Source organism: Patagioenas fasciata, chromosome 11, assembly GCF_037038585.1.
Source record: "Patagioenas fasciata isolate bPatFas1 chromosome 11, bPatFas1.hap1, whole genome shotgun sequence".
Classification (NCBI taxonomy): domain Eukaryota; kingdom Metazoa; phylum Chordata; class Aves; order Columbiformes; family Columbidae; genus Patagioenas; species Patagioenas fasciata.
Genome location: NC_092530.1, coordinates 17056082 through 17077831, shown reverse-complemented (window position 1 = coordinate 17077831; position 21750 = coordinate 17056082). Strand labels below are relative to the sequence as shown.

Here is a 21750-nt window from a genome sequence, read left to right as displayed (position 1 = left end):
GACATCAATCTATTAATCTGTTTTATTGTGTATCCTACTGTTTTTGTATGCTCAGCAATTAGAGGAGGCAGCTGTAGAATTAAAAAAAAATCTTAATAGATTGAAGTTGTGTTTTGTTGACTGTTTTAATGCTTTATTCCTGAACATTATATTGAATACATAGACTGAAGGAGTTTCCTCATAGCAGACTGAAGACGATCATTTCTGACTCTCTGACATCTGTGCAGGCTCAGTTTCCCACCTCACAGATGGAATAATCAGGTACGTGAGTATTTCACACATTTTATTAACAGCAAAATTTGTGGAAAGATTCAATCCCCTGTTGCTGTGGAGCACAGAACAGGATGTGGGGGCTAGAAATGGCAGAAATTAAACTTCTGGGCAGCTGGTGTTTGAGCCAGTGGTGTGAGGTTTGGAGCTGCTGCTCTGGAGCGTTGCCCTCGGCCCAGGGCCGTGCGGGACGCCGCTCGCTGCCCGGAGCTCAGCGCCGCTCTGCACCCTCGGGTTCCTGCTCTGCCCGCTCCTGCTGGGCCGGGCGTCACGTACAAACACTCGTGGGTGCTTGAGCAAGCAGCGAGTTTCACAGACACATGGAAGGGTGGATCTAAAACATTGGATTTGTTTACTGCATTTTTGAAAGACAGACTAAGAACTCCCTGAAAGCCAGGAGCAGTTAAAAATGATTCATGTCTTGATCACCATCTGTATTTTTTTTTTCAGGTTTCAAATGCCAACAATTGAAGGTAATGAAATTGAGAGAGAAAATGCGGAAGAGCCTCAGCGGAGTGCTCGCGAGGTGCAGGTGAGGTGCCTTGATGTCAGGTTCAAAGGCTCTGGCGGCTCTTCTGAAGGAATGCTGGAGCTGTTGGTAACTTAGGAACCAGGGCTGCATTGGGCTTTTATTTTACAGCTGAGGCAGAGAAACTGTTCTGTATGGTGTACTGAGTTGTGTGGAAGAGTCAGGAGTAGAAACCAGAGGACGATTTTCTCCTCTCTTCAGTGTAAGAACAAGAACCTCCTCACACTGTCAGATCTGCTCAGGCAGTGAGAGTTTTGTTAACGGAACTACTGGTAAAGACAGTAGGGCAGTAAGTAGATTGTTGTAAATATGTGAAGTAAATGCTGTCTTTGATTTTTCTAATTTGTTCTTAAAAAAAATGTGTAGAAGTCGCAGTGGACCTACCCGAAATTGAGGTGAAAAATTCTCTAATGTATGCTGTTTGTAATTGGGGTGGTAATGGGGATTTAGAGAGATGAGTAAATGAGAAACTATAACCAGCTCCAGCAATTGTTAGCTGAATCAGTTTCAGTTCAACAGAACCAATAGATGAGACTACAGCAAATAAGATGTGCTTTTATAATTAAAAAAATACTAAATCTGCTTTTAAAATAAATCCAGTTTGAAATCAAACACAGCCCCAAATGACCATTATGCTTCATCTCTGATTCAGGTTTTTGACACGTACCTATTGCTATGTGTTATCTGTGGGTAAAATGTGTTGTTACAACAGCTCTGTAGCACTGACAGCGTACGAGTCTGAAAATACAGGAACGAGCCTCAGCAAAGCTGATCCGTGCCACACAGCACCGTATTGACACCTGGCTTCTGGAATGAGCAAACTGGGCGCTTTTTTTTTGTAAAGTATTTTTGTTCCCCATCTCTTCAAGTAACTTGTGTACCTGCTGTTCGCAGCCTGTCGGAGCGGTTTGTGATCTTCCACCAGTCCAGCCCACTGAGATCGTGGCCAAGCCCAGGGTAAGTCAGCCAAGTATTTTGCGTCTCCTTCAAACAGGGTAACAGTTCTGCACAGGTGACGGTGCCATGGCTTTAAATTAATGTGTTCTTTCTCTTTTTATCATTTAGGTCACCAAAGGTGAAAAGTCATTAGATGACAGCATAATTGAAATTATGTATTGGGACAGAATACACTTTAACACTGTTCTGTGACATTAGTATGTTAACTCTGTGCATATGTACCTTATTTCTAACTGCTACACAGAAATGAGATTATTTTAGAATCTAATAATTACTGATTTCAGAGGGGAAGGCACTCCTCATTCAAATGAGAATATTTAATTTTTAACAAACTAAAACCCTTTTGTGTAGCGCAAGGCTGAAGTGATTGTGGTTTGATGGTGCAAACTGACTCTGGCTCTGAACCCGCAGGCTGGACCCGCTGCAGCAGCGCGGGGAGCAGGTTTCACCCCGGCTCTTCAGGTACAAACACAGTGAGGTCATCTTTGCCGTCCCAGCGTTAACTGAGCACAGGACTGGCGTCAGGAGCAACAGAATGGACCCAACACCACTCATTTACTGGTAAATATTAATTTAGACTAACAAGTTGTTTAAAAAAGTCAATATTGTATCACCTAAAACAAGCACCTAGCCTATTGCATAGTCAGGGGATGTTTCCAGTACAGACAGACATGACTCAGAAGATTATCTTGGGTTTATTTCATAGTTACGCGTAGCCTTTCACCATTAAATGTTGTCATGAGATTATATATATATATTATTTGTGAATAGAAATATATGTCTAAAGAAGTAAAGCAAAGCAAGAACCCCATGCTGAAGAGCTAGCACCTTTTGATTGCATAGTTTAAAATTTCCCATGATTCTCTGCACTGTGTTGCTGAGACAACTGCTTAATTATTCATACCAAATCATTTTGAGAGAATTGCTGTGGTCCTGCAAGGAGCAAAAATTGTAAATGGAAGGTTGGTCTGAGAACGAAGTTTGGCCTATGAGCTATTCTCATGCAAAGGTTTTCTATATAAAAATATACCAAGTTCTTGAACTTTTTAAGCAAGGCAAAGGACACTTATGGCTGGTTTGAGGAATTAAAGATTCAGCTGAAAATACATCAGCTCTGAGGTCAATGGCATTTTTAGAATTTGCAGTTGCGCTGTCGTTGCACTGAAATACATAACTCTGGTATTTGGCAACTCAGTAGCTAAGTTTGAGTTGTTGTGTAGCTGGGGTAAGTTAAGACATTTTCCTTTGCATTTTAGGTTCCCCTGCACAGGCAGATGCAAGGTCAGCGTTTTTCAGTGAGGTATTTTTAAAGTTCCCCATGAAGGTTGCTTCTGGGGTTTGCTTCATCTTCAACAGGCAGCAGTACAGAAATTGTCAGTCTGAGAGTCCGTCTGTGCTGGAACCAGCCACTCATGTATGGGACTTCAACTGGTATCCTGCTCACTTCTCAGTGGGAGGAGACAGGACAGAAGAGGAGGCTAATAGGAAAAAAAGGAAAAGGTTTCACACTTATTCCTTTTGTCTCTCAGATTGCATCAGGACTGGCTGGAGAACAGAAGTCAGTCATGTCAAGAAACCCAAGTCCACACAAAAGCAAGGCACAGCGCTCTCCTGAGGGAAACGTAAGGGTGCAAAAGTACAGGGGAGATTTGTACACAGCTGTTATGGACACAGGTAACCAAGTTCTTCATCGTGGGGATGAGACCATGTTTTCCATGACTTCATGCTTCCATGTCCTTAGTGCATTCCCCAGCCTTTCTCACTGTCAGACCGAACCTTTTTCGGATGCAAAATAGCAGAAAGTAAAGTACTTGAATTCACCTTTGAGCAGCTCTTAGGGGCTTCTTTCATTCCTGAAAGAAACAAGCAACTTGTTAGAAGAAAATGCACAAACTTATTTCTATTTATAAAGCAAACTTGTGCTCTGTAAAGCACACCTCATTTTATTATGTACTTCTCTAACAGCCTGACTTCAAGGGGCCCATGAGCTTTTCCTCCCTCACAAAGGCTCAGCAGATCTGTGCTGGTGAGGTGCAAGCTGTGGTATTAACCTGTGAAAAGTTTTGTTCGGGAAAGGGCAGTGTCAGAACTGACATGATTCACTGGCTCCAAGAAATGCAAAACGGAGGACAAGAGCTTGTTCTGTACTTGGGAAAACAGCTGAGAATGGGAAGTTATCAGCTACTTACATAGCAGGTACTACAGAATTTCTGCCCTAAAAGTTTTCTCTAATATAACTGGGATTGACATTACAAGCAACATTAAAGTACTTTCATTTGAGTATCTCAAAGGCCTGAGCATAACAAATAATCAGTGCTTGAAAGCCTGTGTAATGTACCATTTACTGCCCAGTATAAACCTGGCACTACTCAGCTGCCCATCAGTGTTACTGTTCAGTACTGAGTGCAGACAGACAGATCTGGCTGCAGGACACGAGCACAGACCAAGTGCTTGTTAAGCCTGGAGTAAAGGTGAACTTGGCACTGCTCACATGGGATTTATCAAGTTCATCTTGCAGCAAAGTAATTTTGTTAGAGCTGAAAATTGCAGCAGTGATTGATAGAGTGCTTGGGAAACTAAAATACAAACAGTTCTCATTGGTGTAATGATACTGATCTCTTCCAATGCAGAGTACACTCATCTTTCCCATTTTTTACAAAGTATGACTAACTTTTCAAGCAAGCTAGGAGAGAGGGGAGGTTGGGCTTTATTTTTGTAAGTTTCTTCATTACTGTTTAACTCTGGACATTTCACTAGGTTGACGTGCAACTGGAGGAGTTTCAGAGATCAGTAATTAAACTCTTCTGTTTGCCAGTGCCCTCTACCTTTTATTTTCTTAATCCTACTCCAGGTAACGTATCCTTCTAGAACACGCCAGATGTTTTACCCTTTTTTTACTCAGGCTGCTCACATCATTGTCTTTTTCTTGGCCGTGTCTTCCCACAAAGCTGCTCTCCTAACCCTTGTTTATGGTGCTGCTCGGCTGTGCTGTCTGCAGCCAGCGCCCCACAGTGCCTTGTTGAGAACACAAGAACTGGTCACACTGACCTTTCTCAAGCCTTTACCTGGTCATTCAAACTTGGCAACATGACCTTGTGCCCTGTAACATAAATAGCTCCTGTGTCTTATTTGCTATTGCACTTGGGATCACTCCTTAAGAAGTCACCATGCTGCTGCGGTTCCTGGATTAGTCCCTGCCCTGGTTCACTGTGGGCTTCAGGGACAAGGTGCTTATGATGTTTAATAATAGTTTGGAGTTCCCTTTTGTTAATTTTGTTGAAGGTTATTATGTGTCAGAGAAAACAAGGAAAGGCTGTTTTATCTATACTCCACCCCACAATTACTGCCTTCTTGCACTAGAGAGTGCAGTTCTGTGACTTTAACCAGTCACTTAGCTTTTTGCAGCCAAGTTAAATTAACACTATGGCTTTCTCTCAGCTGTCAATCTTGGCTAATACTTTCTTTGAAGCTAAATTGAATACTTAGGAATTTCAGAGACTGAACAGTCAATCTCTAGGTAGAACTTACCTGTTTCCATATCTCTCCAGTCCTCTCAATTACAATAGTCTGTGATTTATTGACAGGTGATGTCGCCTTGTAGTCATCAGACAGGAGACCCAGAATAGGATACTGATTCCTGTACCTGTATTGACAAGTTGCAAACCTGTAAACTGAAATCTGCCCACCCCTATCCAGATCACTGACTCTGATCTTGCCACATCATCCTTCCACTCATTAATCCCCAAAGCTTTTCACTAGTAACTAAAAAGCTAATCCAATCACTGAAATGTCACATTACCATGCCGGCCACCCCTCCAGCTGCTTTTACAATAAGTGCTTAGTATTGAATCCTCCCAGGACAGGAAAACCTAGTTCGGCTTTTTCCCCGTCAGTTAACAGGCAGCATTCAGCCAATTTCAGGAGGCAAGAACTTGGTTAACAGAGAGAGGCTTTACACTGGAAAATCAAAAGGATGTATTGTTAAGAAAGGTGAATAACTACATTACTTCTTAGTGATGATAGTTGTTACACCAGGGGACGGATTGCCTGATAATTTCTCATGCTTCAATCTGAAGAGTTCCTGAGAAAAGCAAAAGTAAACAGTTAGATGAAACAATGTTTTCTGAAGCATTAGTTCACTAAAATCACAACAAAAGATTTGCAGAAATGCGTCTCAAAAAGCATTCCAAACAAGCCTCCCCCTCCCAAAGCCTGGCAGAGGAATAGCGTTCAGCTAAAAACAATCCTAACCCCGACTGCTGAACCAGCAGAGTACAAGTCACTTCCAAGTAAACTTCCACTGACACCGTAAGTGGAGGCTTAAAGATAAAAATTCTTAGCAGAGAAATAAGCTGTATTATTTTACCTCTTGCTGTTGTTTGATAACAGCATCTTTCTCCTCCAGCGTCGATGTCAGTTCCTGCAACCTTATTTGCAAGTCACTGTTACTTCCTTCTCTCCTTGATATATCTTGATGGAATTGGGATAACTGAGACTATAAAACATATTCAAGGAATAATCAGGTGTGTTATGCTCCTTGCAGGTTCCCTTTTCAGTATGTTTCTAGGACGCTAGATGTATTTTTTTCATTAAAATCTTTACCAGTGAGACCCAATGATTTTCAAATAAGAATGTTGAGCTGCACAGTAAATTTACAAAGTGCTAATTGGACTGAAGTCCACCCACTATCAATGTAATGGTTTTATAATGCTGAACAAAGCTAATACAACACTGAACAAGTTGAACTGGCTTCTAGGGTGGGAGAATACTACTACCATGATTTAAATGAGATGTTTCCTACATACAGTTTTCACTGGGATTTATTTTTGCTTTCTGTTGGGTGTCTTTTGGCTAGTTTCTTACTTTATCAGGACACACAACATCTCCCTTTAGGAAAAGCTGCTAATCATCTCATTAATCACAAATTTCTGTATCAAAGGGGTTGTTGTTTATTTGTTTGTGGGGTTGTTTAGTTTTGTTTTGTTTTTTCAGTCACAGTTTTATGTTCTACCCTAAGTGTTTCTGAGCCCTCATAAGTGTCTGTGTATAAAGTAACTGCAGAACCAAAATATATCTAAAAAGTACACATGGTAGATCTTTCCTGTTCCTTAATTAAAAAAGAAACTGCTCACCCAGTCACACAAGGCAAGAAACACACCAAGTGAAACAGCTTACCCTGAGACTGCGGATCTCACGATCTTTGTCCTCTCTCAAGTTATTGATCATCTCTACGTAACGGCTGGAGAGCTCATCAGTGGTGGTCTGGAGCGTTGGACTAGAGCAGGCCTACAGAAAATTCAGTAGTTTTTTATTTTAGAAAGACCGTTTTTTGTCATTATTTTTCATGCATTACACATCTGTATCTGTGAAGAACAGCCACTGAACAGAACAGGCAAGCCCGTTACCTGCAGCCGGAGGCTCTGGATCTCCTGCTCCAGGGCACGCTTGCCGTACTCCAGCTCCTTGAGCTGACAATCCTTCTCGCCCTCGCTGAGCCGCAGGGAGAGCAGCTGCTCCTCCAGCGAGCGGCACCGCGCCGTGCTGTCCCGCAGCGCCTGCTGGGCGAGGGCAGAGACCGGAGACGTGTGGTGAGCGCGGGGTCGTCCCGCAGAGCTCACAGGGTCACGCACGTGCACCGGGCAGCGGTTACACGTAACGCAAGTCAGCGGATGGGCTGGTTTGGAGCTGACTCTGATTACACTGAAAGTATGGGTTTAGATTTACCTGCTGCTGACGATTATTCTCTCTCAGAGAAGCCAGCATGGTTTCATATTCTTTCACTTGAGAATCTTTAAAAGCCAAATCCTTCTTAAGTAAGACATTGTCGGTTTCTAACTTCTGCAAGACAAAAGAAGTGTTTATGGTCAATAGCAGCAACTTTTCAGTAAACTTTTCCCACAATCAGAGTGCAACACACTGAGTAATTAGTAAGTTTTGTTTTAGAACTGAGAAAACACTGCCTTTTCCTGAAACAGTGGCTTTTAAACCTACACAGCGCACGGGTGCCCATCATGGTGGTATTTGTGGCTTTGTGTTGTGTGGTGAGGCTGGGATCCTGACACCGCTCTCAGTTCCACACATCAACACCAATTCAGCTTTAAGTCTAATTCCACTCAGCAGAGTCTTTTCTCCCTTTGAAAGCATTTAGGTTTTTAGACTTCAACGAATTGAACACAGGAAAACCAGTGCTAGAAAGAAATGTAACCTCATCCGCTGTGTGAGTGCTGCAAGTCATTCACAAACCAGCCATTTCCAGCTCACAATTTCCATTTCCTCGTAATGATGCCACAAGAATGAACAGCCGGACTTACCCCCAGGTCATCCTGCAAGTGGCCGAGCTCTTCACGTAGATTTTTGAAAGTGGAAAGCACAAGTCTCAAAGATTTATCCGATGTCACTCTCATCTAGGAGGAGAAAAAAAGGATTGATTAGCATGCTTTGTTTACAACATGCTTGACAATGGGTCGGACAGAAAACTCCTCTACAGCCAAGAATAACTTCACTCTGAGAACCACTGCATGTTTGGCTGTGAAGTGCCCACAGTTTCTACAGACACATTTTCATGCACTTTGTTCTGCAAATGGCATAATTTTTGTATTACTGCTTTGGAACACAGGATCATATTTTTAAATGGAAGGAACAAGAGACTAAAGAACTGCATTTGTACACCAATAAAGGGAAAAATAAATGTGTAATGTTGCACAATCATTTTTTGAGTGTTCAGAGTTTTGTGACTTAGGCAGATTTTAAAAAAATTAACTCCCCTACCTGAGAAGCCAGAGCGGAATGAATCATCATGTCTGGGATCTGGCAAAGGGCGCTTTCTGCCCACGGGCAAGACAATTTAATTAATTTTTTTTAAAAAAATAAATAAAAAAAGGCCATACAACTAACTCCTCCCTTTAAAAGATCCCAAAGATTAAAGGATTCAGCTGTATGAAAAGGAGAGGCAGTAACGCACAACAGCCTAATGCTGATCTGTTTGTTCTTTAAATGCATGTTAACAGCTCTGAATTGATTCATATTAAAACACAAATGTTGCATTTTATGATACATTTCTAATACTTGAAAGAAGAAAAACAGATTTTGAAAGAACAATTCCTCAAGTTTTGACTCAACTGGAAGGGCTGGATATTCTATGCAAAAGTTGTATTTTTTACTATCTGGACAAAACTTAAATCCTCCTGACTGTTTCTCTTCTCCTGAAACTTTCCCTTAGAAGTTATTTGTTAAAATAGAAATTTGTTGATCAAACTGAAGAAAGCCATGGGGATCTCCATCAGTATGGTGACTCGCCCTTGTATCTTTTATCCCCATTGGTGCTATTGTTGTGACTGAGACTTCAGAAACAACATTTCTAGTGTAACTCACTCATTTGTTTCTTAATTAAAGTAGAATTTCAGTTTTGACTTACAGTTTTGTTTTATTGTAAAACATAAGAGTTGAATTTAGACTATAAAAATATAAATAAATCTCCACTCAGCAACTATGTAGTGCTAGAGGTTGCTAAATTCCATAGGTGCCACGTACAGTGAAATTCTGGGCGCTCTCAGACCTGCGTCCCTGGGCACACCCAGCACAGCCCATGCTCAGAATCCTCCCCCACGTAAAAACCAACCCCACGTAACTCCGTCCCAGAGCACACTCGGTATGGATGCTGACAAAATCCAGTTCCCCAAAAGACGGGTGCGTTTTTTTAAGCACAGGTGCAAGAGTGTAAAACCAGGGGACTTTCAGAAACCAGGGAACCTGTGTTTCAGCTCTTTCACACAGAGCAAGCTGCACCAGCTGCCTGGGACACTGTTCTAACATGGGGTCACGAAATATTTTGGTGTCAGTGTCCCTCTCCCTTGTAAAAGAATAATTCCAGTTGGAAGGGACTTGCAAGGTCACCCTGTCCAACTGTCCTGAGGTACAAGCATTAGTAGGTGGCAACTGACATCCAGTTCAACATGCAGCAAAGCACCTACTATTTGCCTTTAGCTTTTAAAAAACCGTTAATATACAACACAAAAAGATAAAAGATCTGTGTTCTCCTATAATTGGTCTAAAGCCAAGGTGGTTTCCAGTGAAACTGTAAGAAAGCACCAGTAGAGCTCAGTTTAAAATACACAGGTTGTCTGTGGAACTGACTGTCACAACACAACAGTTGGAGGCACCTGTACGATTCCTCACCCTTCACTAGAGAAAATGGAATAAGCAGAATACAGAGTGAAGTATGTTATGTACTAAATCCCCAGTATGTATAAGGCTGTTTCAGGTTACTACAGGCTTACGCACACCCCTCCGTACTCCATTCACGTACCTGGAGGAGATAACGAATCTGCTGCTTTGTTGCCTCAGACAGTCCTTTAGGAATTAAATCTTCAATATCTTCATTCTAAGCAAAGAAGGGAGGAAAGGGGAGACATCTTGATTAAGAGTTTTGCCTGGTAGATCATAATGTGGTTTCTTCATTAATTACACAGGTCTGCTATGAAAAGCATGCCTAGTACAAGGCAAATAAGAATGAAAATAGATCAAAGTATATCCAGAAAATTTCCAAAGTCTCATATATGTTTGGCATATAAAAACTGATTAAGTGATACATGAAGCATATATTCAAATCATTGAGTTTAACATTTATTTTTTAAAAGCAGTATTCAAAACAATCCCCTCTCAAGAAAACAGCTGATGCTAAAACAGAACTCCCAAGCAGTTTATGATATGAGTAAATCCCATGTTTCTAAACAAAGAACAGACGCGTCAATGAAGATGACACCAATATGTCTCAGGAGATACTGCCAGTGGCATTGCTTCTCTAATCCTAGACTAATATTTCTGCTATATACACAATGCCTTTAGAAATAACAGAGGTGCTGATCACTCTGTCCTGGCCCAATTCACAAACATGAGCTTCCTGCAGAGGCGGGAACTCTGTTCTGCCGACCTGCATTCCTCAGTTCTTCGGGAGGCGACATTCGTCACTTCTCGCACTGTGGGGCAGCACCTGCCACCAAACAGCAACGTCACTGGCAAGAGAGTCAAAAATCCTTCACAAAATGTGCAGTGAAAGCCCACATAGCTCTGTAAGTTTGTGTGACAATGGAACCACTACTGGCACAACAGGAAGGCTTTCAAAATTTGACTCTCACACTGGAACAATAAAAACTCTGAAAGGTTCCTTTCAATATTACTGCATTTGCAAATACACGCCTAGCAGTAGGTTTCAGGCTCTGAATATTATTAACTAGCAGGAATCATTAACTAACAAAGACCAGCACCCTTCGTTAAAACCGCCTTGCCTTAATTTGCTGGCGGATCCACACCAGTGTTACTAGAGCTACATGTCAGGAACTGCTTACCCAGAGCATGCCTGATGCTTACCTGAGATGTAAATTCAATGTCATGGTTCCTGTAAAACAGACAAAATCCAATGGAGAAAGTGAATGGAGAACTGTTCATGCCCACAGTCCCAACTATATAAAGATAAACTTTAAAATATGGAGCAAGGAAGGTTCTTTGTCGGATCTACAGCTGTTTCCTTTTAAGATGCTGGGCAACAGGAGTTGTTAAATATGGTTCCATGCAGAAGTATCTGAGGAGGCTGGAATCCCAACAGCAGTCCAGTGAACACAGTCTCACTATCTCTGTTTCTCTGGGCAGTTATCCCAATTATGTTTGGTTAACCCAATTACATTGTTAATTGCCTTGGTAATGGTTGATCCAGAACTGTTGCAACATATTGACATGCCCGAAGTGTTTATTTAGCAATGTCAGGTTGTGATGCTTAAATTCCACTTTTCCCCTGCAATGGGACCATTTTCTGATTTCAGTGAGCCTGGCAAGCACCAGACTAGACTGGGGGCAAGAGGGAAGGTGACGGTGAGGGAAGGGGAGAACATGGTGAGGACTCAAGGTTACCGGCTGCTGCGATCTGCATTTCTTTTCAAAGACAGTCCATAGGGCTCTGCAGATACATGCTTAGTGTTAATTTCCATGTGGATACTGAGCTTTATGCCAGCCGTCTATTAAGCTGTGATATAACACCATGACAGAACAAAGGAAATGGCAATTTAGACATTTGGGTTGTTTCTTCAAGATGTAATAATGGATTTGTATCATTAAATATGTGTCAGAGCACACTGTAAATATACTTATTTGCTCTATATGCAAACAGACATGGAATAAGTAATTCCTATTGCATATTCATCTAAATTTGAAAAAGCATCGAATTCAATACATTTACTTGGCTTACAGCATTTTTATGTCCTCAGTCACTCTTGTGAATTAGATTAATGTGTAAAACACCCAGTCAATTCTAGTTGTCAGGGAAAAAAAAAACAATCCAACTTGCAAACAATCCTGTCCCCCAGCTGTGCAGTACTGAGCTTTCTGGAACACCAAAATGGCAGAACGAAGATGATGCCAGTACCTTCCTCCTATCTTTTCCACGTGCTGTAGCAAACAACTGTACAGGTCGTTGGTCTTGCGGTTCAGTTCAGCAAGGAGCTCACCGAAGTAGCGGCAGTCCAGCTGGTCGTGGTTGTCCTGAGAGCAATTCACCTGGCAGAGAATACACACGATCATAATTGAGTTTCTTCGGAATGAAAGCTGAACATGAAAATGCTACAAGGATGACGGATTTGATTCTGTTCGCTCTTACTAATTTGCAATTTGTTAACACTTGTCTCCCTTGGTATTAACTCTTCCATGTCTTCTGGTTTGCAGTGAATGATACAGAAATAAATGACTTCCTTCACAACAGCAAGAAATACGCAAAGTAATATCTCTACAGCAATGTCATCAGCATTACACTAATACGGGAGTTCTGAGAATTAGGAAATCTCATTAATGTACACACTTGCCTAGGGGGCAGCACCCAGCTAAAACCAGGCGGGTGTAAGATTCCCCACTGCAAAAATGGTGTTTGTGTTGCCACAGTTCAAATGTTTGTGTGTGAACAATAAAAGAATCTAAACAGCAACCCCAGCTGAGTGCACCTAACTTGGTTTACGGGAGCATCTGGCTATCAAAGATTCTGTGTACGTCTAACACTGAGGCCACCAAATACGTTTGTCTCACCACCTATAGATCAAATAGATGGATAGGAAGGACCGCTACACTCCCTCCCCCAACCAAAATAATAGTGCACACGTATAGCAAACCTCCTACAGCCTCACAAACTCTGGAACTTACAACCTGGTATAAAATGAAGGGTGAAGGAAGCCAATTTTGTGCTTCCAGTGAATCTGTGTCAAATACATCAAATTGAAATATATTTGAAGTCCTCCTTGATCAGTTTAGATACAGAGCAATCCTGAATTGATGTCAGTTTATAAAGTAATGTATCTTTTCTCCAAAACTAGAGACATAGGCCTCACATTATTCAATCTTTGTTGTAAAAAGACTGACAGATGAAACCTGATTCAGTGGGTAACGCTCCCAGATAAAGGAAAAAAAAAAAAGCCAAACCAGCAAGACTTGACACATTTAAATGACAACAGAATGATGATCAGCCAGGTCTATGCCAACAACAAACAGGATGCAACACCTAAAACAGCCTTTTTGTTTTTTTTCTTAATAGCACGTGACTGAGTCCTGGACAGTTGTAGACAGTGCCTGCAATCACAGCACACAAACAAGTTACCTGCAACAGACCCACAAACTCTGCTGTTCGCTCACAACACAGGATCATTTTGGTTGGAAAAGACGTTTAAGATCATCAAGTCCAACCATTAACCCAGCGCTGCCAAGTCCCCCACTAAACTCATCCCTAAGAACCTCATCTCTGCATCTTTTAAACCCCTCCAGGGATGGTGACTCGCGTACAACAGGTGTATAGTGCTTAGTGACCCTACTACAAGTTTGAACAAAAACTCCTGAGACTGGGGAATGGCAGTTTTATGTGTCTAAAGTTTTGTACTCCACATACAACACAAAAAATACATTGTGAACAGTAAAACAAGCAGCAAATGGTTCTTACCGGTTCGCAGGTTTGAACCGTGACCCTCCTCACTGTGTTTCCTCCGCAGTCATCGCTCACAGAGACTGGAAATACTTCACTGGGGCTGCTGGTCTGCGTGTGCTGGCACTGGTGTGTGATTGGGGGCTGCTGGCAGGGCTGGGCAGGGTGGCACTGGTCCGGGGGAGCCTGGCACTGCTGGGAAAACTGGTACTGCTTCTCCTGGAAACAACAATGAACCTTCTTCAGCTGCTGCACTAATGAGATGGAAGCTTAAGATGAAGATATAAATGGATGAAATGTGGTTTTGCATGGGAAGACTGATGACAAGATTCAAATATTTTAATAATCCTAGTAAAAATTGCTTTTTTTTCCAAACTGAACATGAGTTGGCCTTTCACACTTCAAGGTTGTAATTCACCAACTCCTCAAATTTTAGTAGCTGCAAATGAAAAGAACAGACAATTCAACTTTCTTGAGTTGCACATTTAATTATGTTGTTACTCTTAACAACCAGGACCTCTGTGATCTAACGTGAAAAACATGCACATCCTGTTTCATTTAAGTATTTTCAAGATAAAAAAGAGCTCCAGTTGAACTGAGTTTTTGTTATTTCTGTTAGAAAAAAATCAGTACAGGAAATGGCTTGAGATATTTCCCTATAAACATTTTCAGCAATTCCAGGTTCAAAGTGTACAATATATAAGGCACAGGTATCTTGTTTTCATAATCAAGAACAGTGCTGTTTACAAAGCCACCCACCAAAACAATACACTACAAGCTAGCTTATGTCCCAGTCAAAACAACCCAGGAGCATGACGTTTCTGCTACCATCTCCATTTCTTTTGCAATATATAATATAAACAACAAACTTACTTGCTGTGGATTTAAAAGCTCATATTTTCTTATTGTCTTTTCATAGATCACATTATTTCCAGGAAAGAAATTCCCCCCTCTAAGAAATGGGGATAACGGCTCCTGTAAAACATTATAATAAAAACATTCATAAATGTTGCCAAGCAGCAAATTCAGAATTAGTGTAATTTTGACTAAAAAATTGTAAGGGAGTTTGTATTTTGAAAACACATATACTTTCAGATTGTTCTTTAAGGTATGTCCATTTGGAAACAAAGCGACTGTGCTTCCATCTAGACAATATTTGAAATAAACACAGCAGAAACAGAAGCTGATCTCCACTAGCAATGCTATTGAAGCACATGAACAGACTTCCCTGCTCAGAGGTGGGGAGCCTGACCGGCCATCCTGTAGAATTTTCAGTCCCTAATAATTCCATCTCTCCCCCTCACAAGTATGGGCCATGGGACTTCAGACCTTTCAGCATCCCTGATGGAGGCAGCTGAGCACTTCACCGAATCACGAGAATTAAGGGAGAAAAAGTGACACAAGCAGAACTTCAGCACTTAACAGTTTTCCTACCTGATCAGGATTCTCGATAATAATTCTTCGAATAGTGCCCTGCGGGGAAGAAAATAAGTTTCAGTGATTATTGCACTTTAAAAGCTTTTATGCGGAGAGCTCAAGCTTATGTAGATTCCTAAATTAATCTAAATGCGGCCATCAGGTATAACCACACTGAGATCACTGGCTGCAATCACCCAGCAGTGATTTTAAGACGGGGTCTTTCCACCCCAAAGGAAATAAATAGCCCCCACCCAACGTGACAGGACGCGATCTGTTAGTACCAGTATTAAAAGTTTGTTTTTTCTCAGTCACCTCGTTGCAGGTCTGTGGGAATCAGTCCTTATTTTCTGCAAGTGCCTAGAGAACAGGATGCAAATCAAAGCTGCCATCCTGGAGTACACGCTCAAAGACCTCATGTCCCTGTTTCACAGACACTGTCTTCTACTTACGGTCTCAGGTATTCAGGTCAGCTGGTGTAATGGATGCACATCTAAAACACTTTCTTGTTTCGCCACGAGAAGAAAATTTGTGTTTTGCTTAAACAGGGAAATGAAAGGGGCAGAGGAACTGCCAACAAACCCAGCAGGTCACTAACCAGCCCACCAAGCAGTGGCAGTTGTTCTAAAACAACATCACAAAACCCCCTAATTGACACCTATGAAACAAGATGGCCACACAGAACATTTGCTCATTCTTGAATGAAAAATGAAATACACCTTTTTAAATTACAGAAATCTGTAAGCGGCAGTTTTGTTAATTTTCAAATAGATTCTTACACCTTTTTCCCCCAGCACTGTCTAGAAGCAACTGGGGACATCATCTTCCATCCTGTGGACCAACACCAATTAAAACAAATTGCATTCTTTGCCTCGAGTCTCCACGTCAAGTTCTTCACCCAAGTACGCAAAATTCCCACTACATCTAATCTAAGGATTGGGCAATTTGTTAGTTTACAGCATACTATTTATCCTTCCTTGCCGTACAAACTTCCAATTTTCATAGTAAGTCATTTCTTCCCTTAACCCGTGGGCAGTGCTTGGGAAGTTATATTGCTGCAGTTCAGCCTCGGAGACATTCTGAGCCAGGTACGAGCGGCGCTGAAGTAGGTCAGCTTTCCAGCTCAGAACTGTTTGTTGTGCAAGTTTAGGAAGCCTGAAGCAGTTTTCTAAATCTCCCAAGAGTGAATCATAACAGCACCAGGACAGGGAAATCAAAGTAGAAAAGAAAGCTGTTTTAGCAGCAATCATGGTAATTGAGAAATCTCAAAATCTTAACTGCTGCAGGAAACTTTGAAAGCTGCTCACTCCTCCTCCCACAGCCACGTACTTGAGGAAGGTCATAAAGGAAGGGAACCCACCAACGCCAACACAACTCTCTGTGTCGGGACATAACACTGAAGAGAAACAACGTGGAGGTCTAGAACATACAGCCCAACCCTGACATCTCTCTGAAACCTACAGAATTTGAGCAAAAATACTTAGAAAGTGAACGCTGCGCACCAGCAGCTCTGTCAGCACTGGAGCACCCGGTGCTACAACAACACAGGTGCCACAGCAGAGCAGAAATTGTTTGTATTCAGAGCTGATGCCACTGTACAGCACATGAAAACAAGGTGGGCATTGTGCATGACAATAAAAGACATCTTTTCAGTTTACTGATAAGTTAGACAAACCTGCCTGAAGTAAATCGTGCTGCCACAGGGCTGTGGAATATGCAACTTGCCCTGTCTAGTTTAGGGAGGATAACATGTAAAATTATTTTATCTAGTTAGCAATGTGTTCTCAGAGGAATACATTCAGAACTATGACGACTGGAGTATTTTGAGCTGAAATACACTCTTATAATATTCAAAAGGACAGTCTTATTATGTGTGGAATATTGCACACAACCTAAGACTGGTTTGCTTGGATAAAATTGTGCTTATTTTTAAGACACCAGACCTCTTTCATTTCCAAAGAACTTTAATGCAGATACATTTCCTTCACTCCATCACGAACAGGGATTTGCCTGCCCTTCCTCCGGCACCAGCCGAGCAGGCTGGACCCGCACCCCACAGGAGGCAGCCAAGGAGCCCAGGGGTGCCAGCCCCAAGTGCCCCCGCGCCTTCCCCGCTCCCCCATCCGCACCAGGAGATGCCACCACCCGGCCTGGAGCTGCTCCCAAGGGACGCTCACCTCTGGCTCTTCCATTTTGCATCGCTCTGAAGGAGCACACATCTCCTGCAAGGCTTCGGAGATGCAGCATTTAACACAGGGAGCCCAGCGCTGCTGTGGATTTCAGTGGCATGACCAGGTTTGGGATTTAACAACCTGACTAGTTGTTCTAGGTCTACGTTTCTAAGGGTAATTTCAAAAGGTACACGCCAACACTTCCATAATGATTCTTGCTAGTCTTAAAGATTTGTAAGTAGGATTTTTAAATTTTAAAATAAGCATTTCATAGATGTATCCAGTTATCCCATGCAAATTTTATGCAAAAACAATCAGCACACTCTTATTTCAACAATTTCTCTTCGCTAGAGAAAAAAACAGCAACTAAGGAAAGAATTTAATCTATGTCAAACTCCTTTAACCATAACCCATTGTCTTGTTAATTATAAGCAACCCAGTCGTCTAATCAGAACGGGTGAGTTACACTTGGCAGCTGAAATACGGAAATGGCAGCGCCGTTTGAGTCTGTTTCAAACCATACAGACAAACCTCACAAGCTGGTTAATATTATACCGTTTTCATGATGGGAGGCGAGAGCCCTCAGCACTTCACAGGACCCAGCCCAGCCATGAAAAGATCTCAGACGATCAACAACTCCTACAGAGGCTTCCAGGGTTTTGCCCTCTGCACCGACAGCAGACGTCTGGTGTCTGCCATCTCCTAGAATATTTTTTCATGACCACGGTGAAAGAGTTCACACAGGTAAGCCATCCTGGAAGAGAATTTATTCTAAAGAAAATTCCTCATTTAGATTAAGCAAATGTGAGCAAATTTGCCTTGATTCGCTCCAGATGAAGCTTGTCATGGCTGGGAGTAGCATTTGGCTTCTACATCAACAAAGTTAGATTGAAAAAGTAAAGAGAATTGAATGCTGGATGACAAAAAGTACAATTATTTGTGCGATATGCACACACCAGTTTCAGACTTTCCCTCCAACTTACTAAAAACGTACACAAACACAACAGAACACACCAACCAAACAATAAAACAGTGTATCAACAGTGCCGCAGGCGGTTTTCTATCATTAATCTACAAAAGCAAATTAAATATTGCTCAAAGATGGCCCAGTAAGAAGTTTGAACTGCAGCTCCAGGCTGCCATTAACTGAAAACTCTAGTGTGAAGTCGGAAGATCTGTGCCAGTCGGGTGTCGCTGCATCCCTTGGTTTATGCAGCTGGACCCGATCTGCTCAAGGGGCAACTGACTCGATTTTCTGGAAGGTTCCTACACCCTCCCCAGCACCTCTGCCTGGCAACCACAGTCAGCACCAACGCTGCACCTTCTGTGCACTCCCTGCTGACTTCCCTGTTACTGTTTTCTTCTTTAATAACTTCCTAATAGTCTTTGTTAAGCACCTTCCCTCTCCTCCCTTAAAACTGCAACCCAAACAAACCCGGGTTTGAACTACGCCCTTTTTTGTCTTTAAAGTCTAATCCCGCAAAACACTTCAGCAAGACATTCTTTTTCATCGGCGCGACTTAATGGGTTCAGTGACTAAAACACACATGGAAAATTAAACATACTTCGTAGAGCAGAGACAGTATTTGAGGATCTAACAAATTGTTCACATACTTATCAGAGCAGAGGAAGCCTGGGACTGCAGCACTTATTCTAATGAATATTTAATTAATTGAACGCAATTCAGACTATCATCCAGCCTCGGTGAGCAGGTCGCTTATCTGGGAGGTAAGAGACCAGTGTTTACACTCCTGCCCCACATCTTGCAACAGAGGGACCAACCGCTCTGACACAGTGGGAACGTCTGTCACATCCACCCCATGCAGAACCAGCAGAGAAGTGGCTCAGTGTCCAGAATTTACAGAAGCCGCCCTGCAGAGGAAGGCAGCTCTTCAACTCTGCAAACATGGTACCGAAAGATCAGGTTTCATATTCGTCTTAACTCCTAGTCTCTTCCATAGTTAACAATTTTAATACCATGGGAAAGAAATTCAAATACAAGCTCAACTTGAAACAACTAAGCATTTCCATATTGAGTCCTATTTGAAATTAACAACAGTCTGAAGAAAAAAAAAAAGTTTTGAGAATCCACTCTGTTCTCCTTTTCTGTTTTATAGTCATAGCTGTTCTTAAGTCATTGGTTTCAAGTTTTAAGGTTTCGCTAAGGTATCAATTGCATATGTTAAAATTATATAAATTCCATAAATTCCTTCAAGCCATTTCCTTAACACACAGCAGCAAACCTGCTAAACTACATTGTGACGACTTTGAAAGCAAAGCTAAATCGACTCTATTACTTCCCTGGCTGCCTAGTCACACACATTATTAGCACCACCGATTTAAACAGTACTATTAAGGACACACACCTTTATATTATATTTACATGAGTAGCAGCAAATAAGCAGAAAGGAGTTTCTGTGCACATCCCATCCATGAGAAAGGCAGCACCGAGCTCCTGCTCCGGCTGCATTTTTACAGTTCCACTGACAAATGGATGAAAATACTTCAACAGAATAAGGTGTTTGGAAGTTAAAGTTTAAAAAACATGCAAATTGGAGTTGTGAAACAGGAAACGAAACTAAAAGAGGGTAAATACTGACAAGGCATGAGGAAGAAATTCTTCACCACGAGGGTGGTGAGAGCCTGGCCCAGGTTGCCCAGGGAGGTGGTGGATGAACCATCCCTGGAGACATCCCAGGCCAGGCTGGATGGGGCTCTGAGCAACCTGAGCTGGTGAAGATGTCCCTGCTCATGGCAGGGGTGGCACTGGGGGAGCTGGGAAGGTCCCTTCAACCCAAACTGTTCTATGATCCTATGAACAAATATGGGATCTACTGATCTATTCAAAATGAAATTGAGAAATTTAAAGCGAGAGGTATTTAATAGTTCTAGATTGAAACGGGTTACTGAGGTACGAAGCTTTCGCTACTTCATCGAGCCAAGAGTGCTTTCAACAGCTGCCCATCTCAAAGATAAGATCCTCCCGGTCGGCGCGGCTCCGAACCCATCCACCATCAAACGATTAAATTAATTAGGGGGTTGGGGATCACACTTTGCCAAAGGAACGGCCCCGCTGTGCTTTAAAGACGGCCCGCAACCGCGGAGCCCGCAGGGAGGGCCCGCGCCAGGCCCCCCAGGGCAGCGGAGGCCCAGGCCGGCCCTCCGGCCACAGCCCCGCTCCAGGGCCGCCTCAACGGAAAAGTGACCGGAACGGCCGCAGTTTTCCCCAGACGGGTGCTTTGTGCAAGGACCGAGTGTTTTTAACGGCCGTCAGGGGCAGGGACGGGTCTCTCGGTTCGGTCCGAGGTGAAACGACTTTTCCAAAGGAAAACCCCCCGCTCAGGCGGGGCGGGTTGAGAAGGGCTCGGCCGGGCCCACCCCCGCGACAGGCGGTTCCCGGGGTTCCCGCACCGCACCGGGCATCCCGTTCCGAGCCTCCGCTCGGCTGGGCATGCCCTACGGGAGCCCGCGGCCACCCCGCCGTGCCCGGCGGCACAAAGGCGTCTGGCTCCCGGCCCGCCGCTGCCTTTGCACCTGGGGCGGCCTTTGGCTTCGACACCGCCTCAGCCCGGGCGGGAACGAGGCACCGCGGTGGGCAGGGGGAGCGGCGCCCCGGGAGGGAGGGGTGAGGGTGGCAGGAGACCCCGCGGCGCTCCCGTACCTGTTGCAGCGGGTCGCAGCCGGAGAGGATCTGCTGGTAGCCGTGCGAGCACTCCATTGGCGAGGCCGCCCGGGAGGAGCAGGACGTGCTCACCCGCCGGCAACCGGGGCCGTAGGTCCGCACCCGGTCGTACGCCACGCCGCTCTCCTGCTGCTGGGGCGCGGGCTCGAAGCAGGGCAGGGGCCGCGGCGGCTCGGGGCAGGGCGGCGGCTCCCGGCACGGCGGCGGCCGCGGCGGGGGCGGGGGCTCCGGGCAGGGTGGCGGCTCCCGGCAGGGCAGGGGCCGGGGCAGCGGCTCCGGGCAGGAAGCGGGCCGGCGGGCGGGGAGCGTGCTGTAGTGCTGCTGCCGCCGGTAGTAGTGGTGCTGCTGCTGGTGCTGCTGCGAGAGGTGTGGGGGCAGCGCGGGGGGCTGCAGCTGCTGCTGGCCCCCGTACATCGCGGCCGCGCTCGGGCACCGCTGGCTCCGGGGGAGCGGGGCGGCGAATGCAGAAGGCGGTCGGGGCAGGGCGGCGATTAGTACCTGCGAGAGGGCCGCGCCTTGGGCAGGACACACCTGCGGCTGGCAGAGCCCCGCGGCCGCCGCCCCCTCGGCGGGCAGCCGGCCAGGGGGATCCGGGGTACGCGGGGCAGCCGGGGCCGCCTCCGCCCCGCCGACGGGACCGCGGACCCCGGGGTCGTGCCCGGTGCCCCGGGCGTGTTTTGCAGCAGATTCACCTTGCTCTGGCCCTCCTCCCGCCCGGCGAGGGGATTCTCCACATAGCAGATACCGCCCTCGGATCCAGGCTTGTGATACAGCACCG

The 21750-nt window shown here is 44.2% G+C and overlaps 1 protein-coding gene and 1 long non-coding RNA gene across 4 annotated transcripts; one reads left to right on the top strand and one right to left on the bottom strand.

Annotated features, from left to right (window-relative positions):
- Nucleotides 1–2432: 2432 nt before the first annotated feature.
- POF1B (POF1B actin binding protein) lies at nucleotides 2433–21440 on the bottom strand. 3 transcript variants are annotated; one of them, XM_065846675.2, is made up of 15 exons: nucleotides 20952–21437; nucleotides 15138–15176; nucleotides 14577–14678; nucleotides 13722–13922; nucleotides 12171–12301; nucleotides 11123–11150; nucleotides 10062–10136; nucleotides 8068–8160; nucleotides 7481–7594; nucleotides 7162–7314; nucleotides 6932–7042; nucleotides 6123–6251; nucleotides 5764–5837; nucleotides 5285–5399; nucleotides 2433–3609 (listed from the first exon to the last, which is right to left on the bottom strand). In XM_065846675.2, the coding sequence occupies exons 1-15, from the start codon at nucleotides 21384–21386 to the stop codon at nucleotides 3604–3606; spliced, it is 1806 nt and encodes a 601-aa protein (XP_065702747.1). In that variant the 5' UTR covers nucleotides 21387–21437; the 3' UTR covers nucleotides 2433–3603. The 3 variants fall into 3 exon arrangements, with proteins under 3 accessions (XP_065702747.1, XP_071669585.1, XP_071669584.1); XM_071813484.1 differs by having other exon boundaries at nucleotides 2433–5399; nucleotides 7162–7311; nucleotides 20952–21440; XM_071813483.1 differs by having other exon boundaries at nucleotides 2433–5399; nucleotides 20952–21439.
- LOC139828846 (uncharacterized) lies at nucleotides 3343–8464 on the top strand. The gene is made up of 2 exons (XR_011740887.1): nucleotides 3343–3430; nucleotides 4514–8464. It is a non-coding gene; the product is annotated as an uncharacterized lncRNA (long non-coding RNA).
- Nucleotides 21441–21750: the final 310 nt, after the last annotated feature.

Coding starts and splice junctions, on each gene's coding strand:
- POF1B (XM_071813483.1), bottom strand. CDS start 21,386: ATGTACGGGGGCCAGCAGCAGCTGCAGCCCCCCGCGCTGCCCCCACAC. Junction 11,151..12,170: donor GTGGAAAAGATAGGAGGAAG/GTACTGGCATCA, acceptor TCTGTTTTACAG/GAACCATGACATTGAATTTA. Junction 7,595..8,067: donor ACTTGCAGGATGACCTGGGG/GTAAGTCCGGCT, acceptor TTTGTCTTGCAG/AAGTTAGAAACCGACAATGT.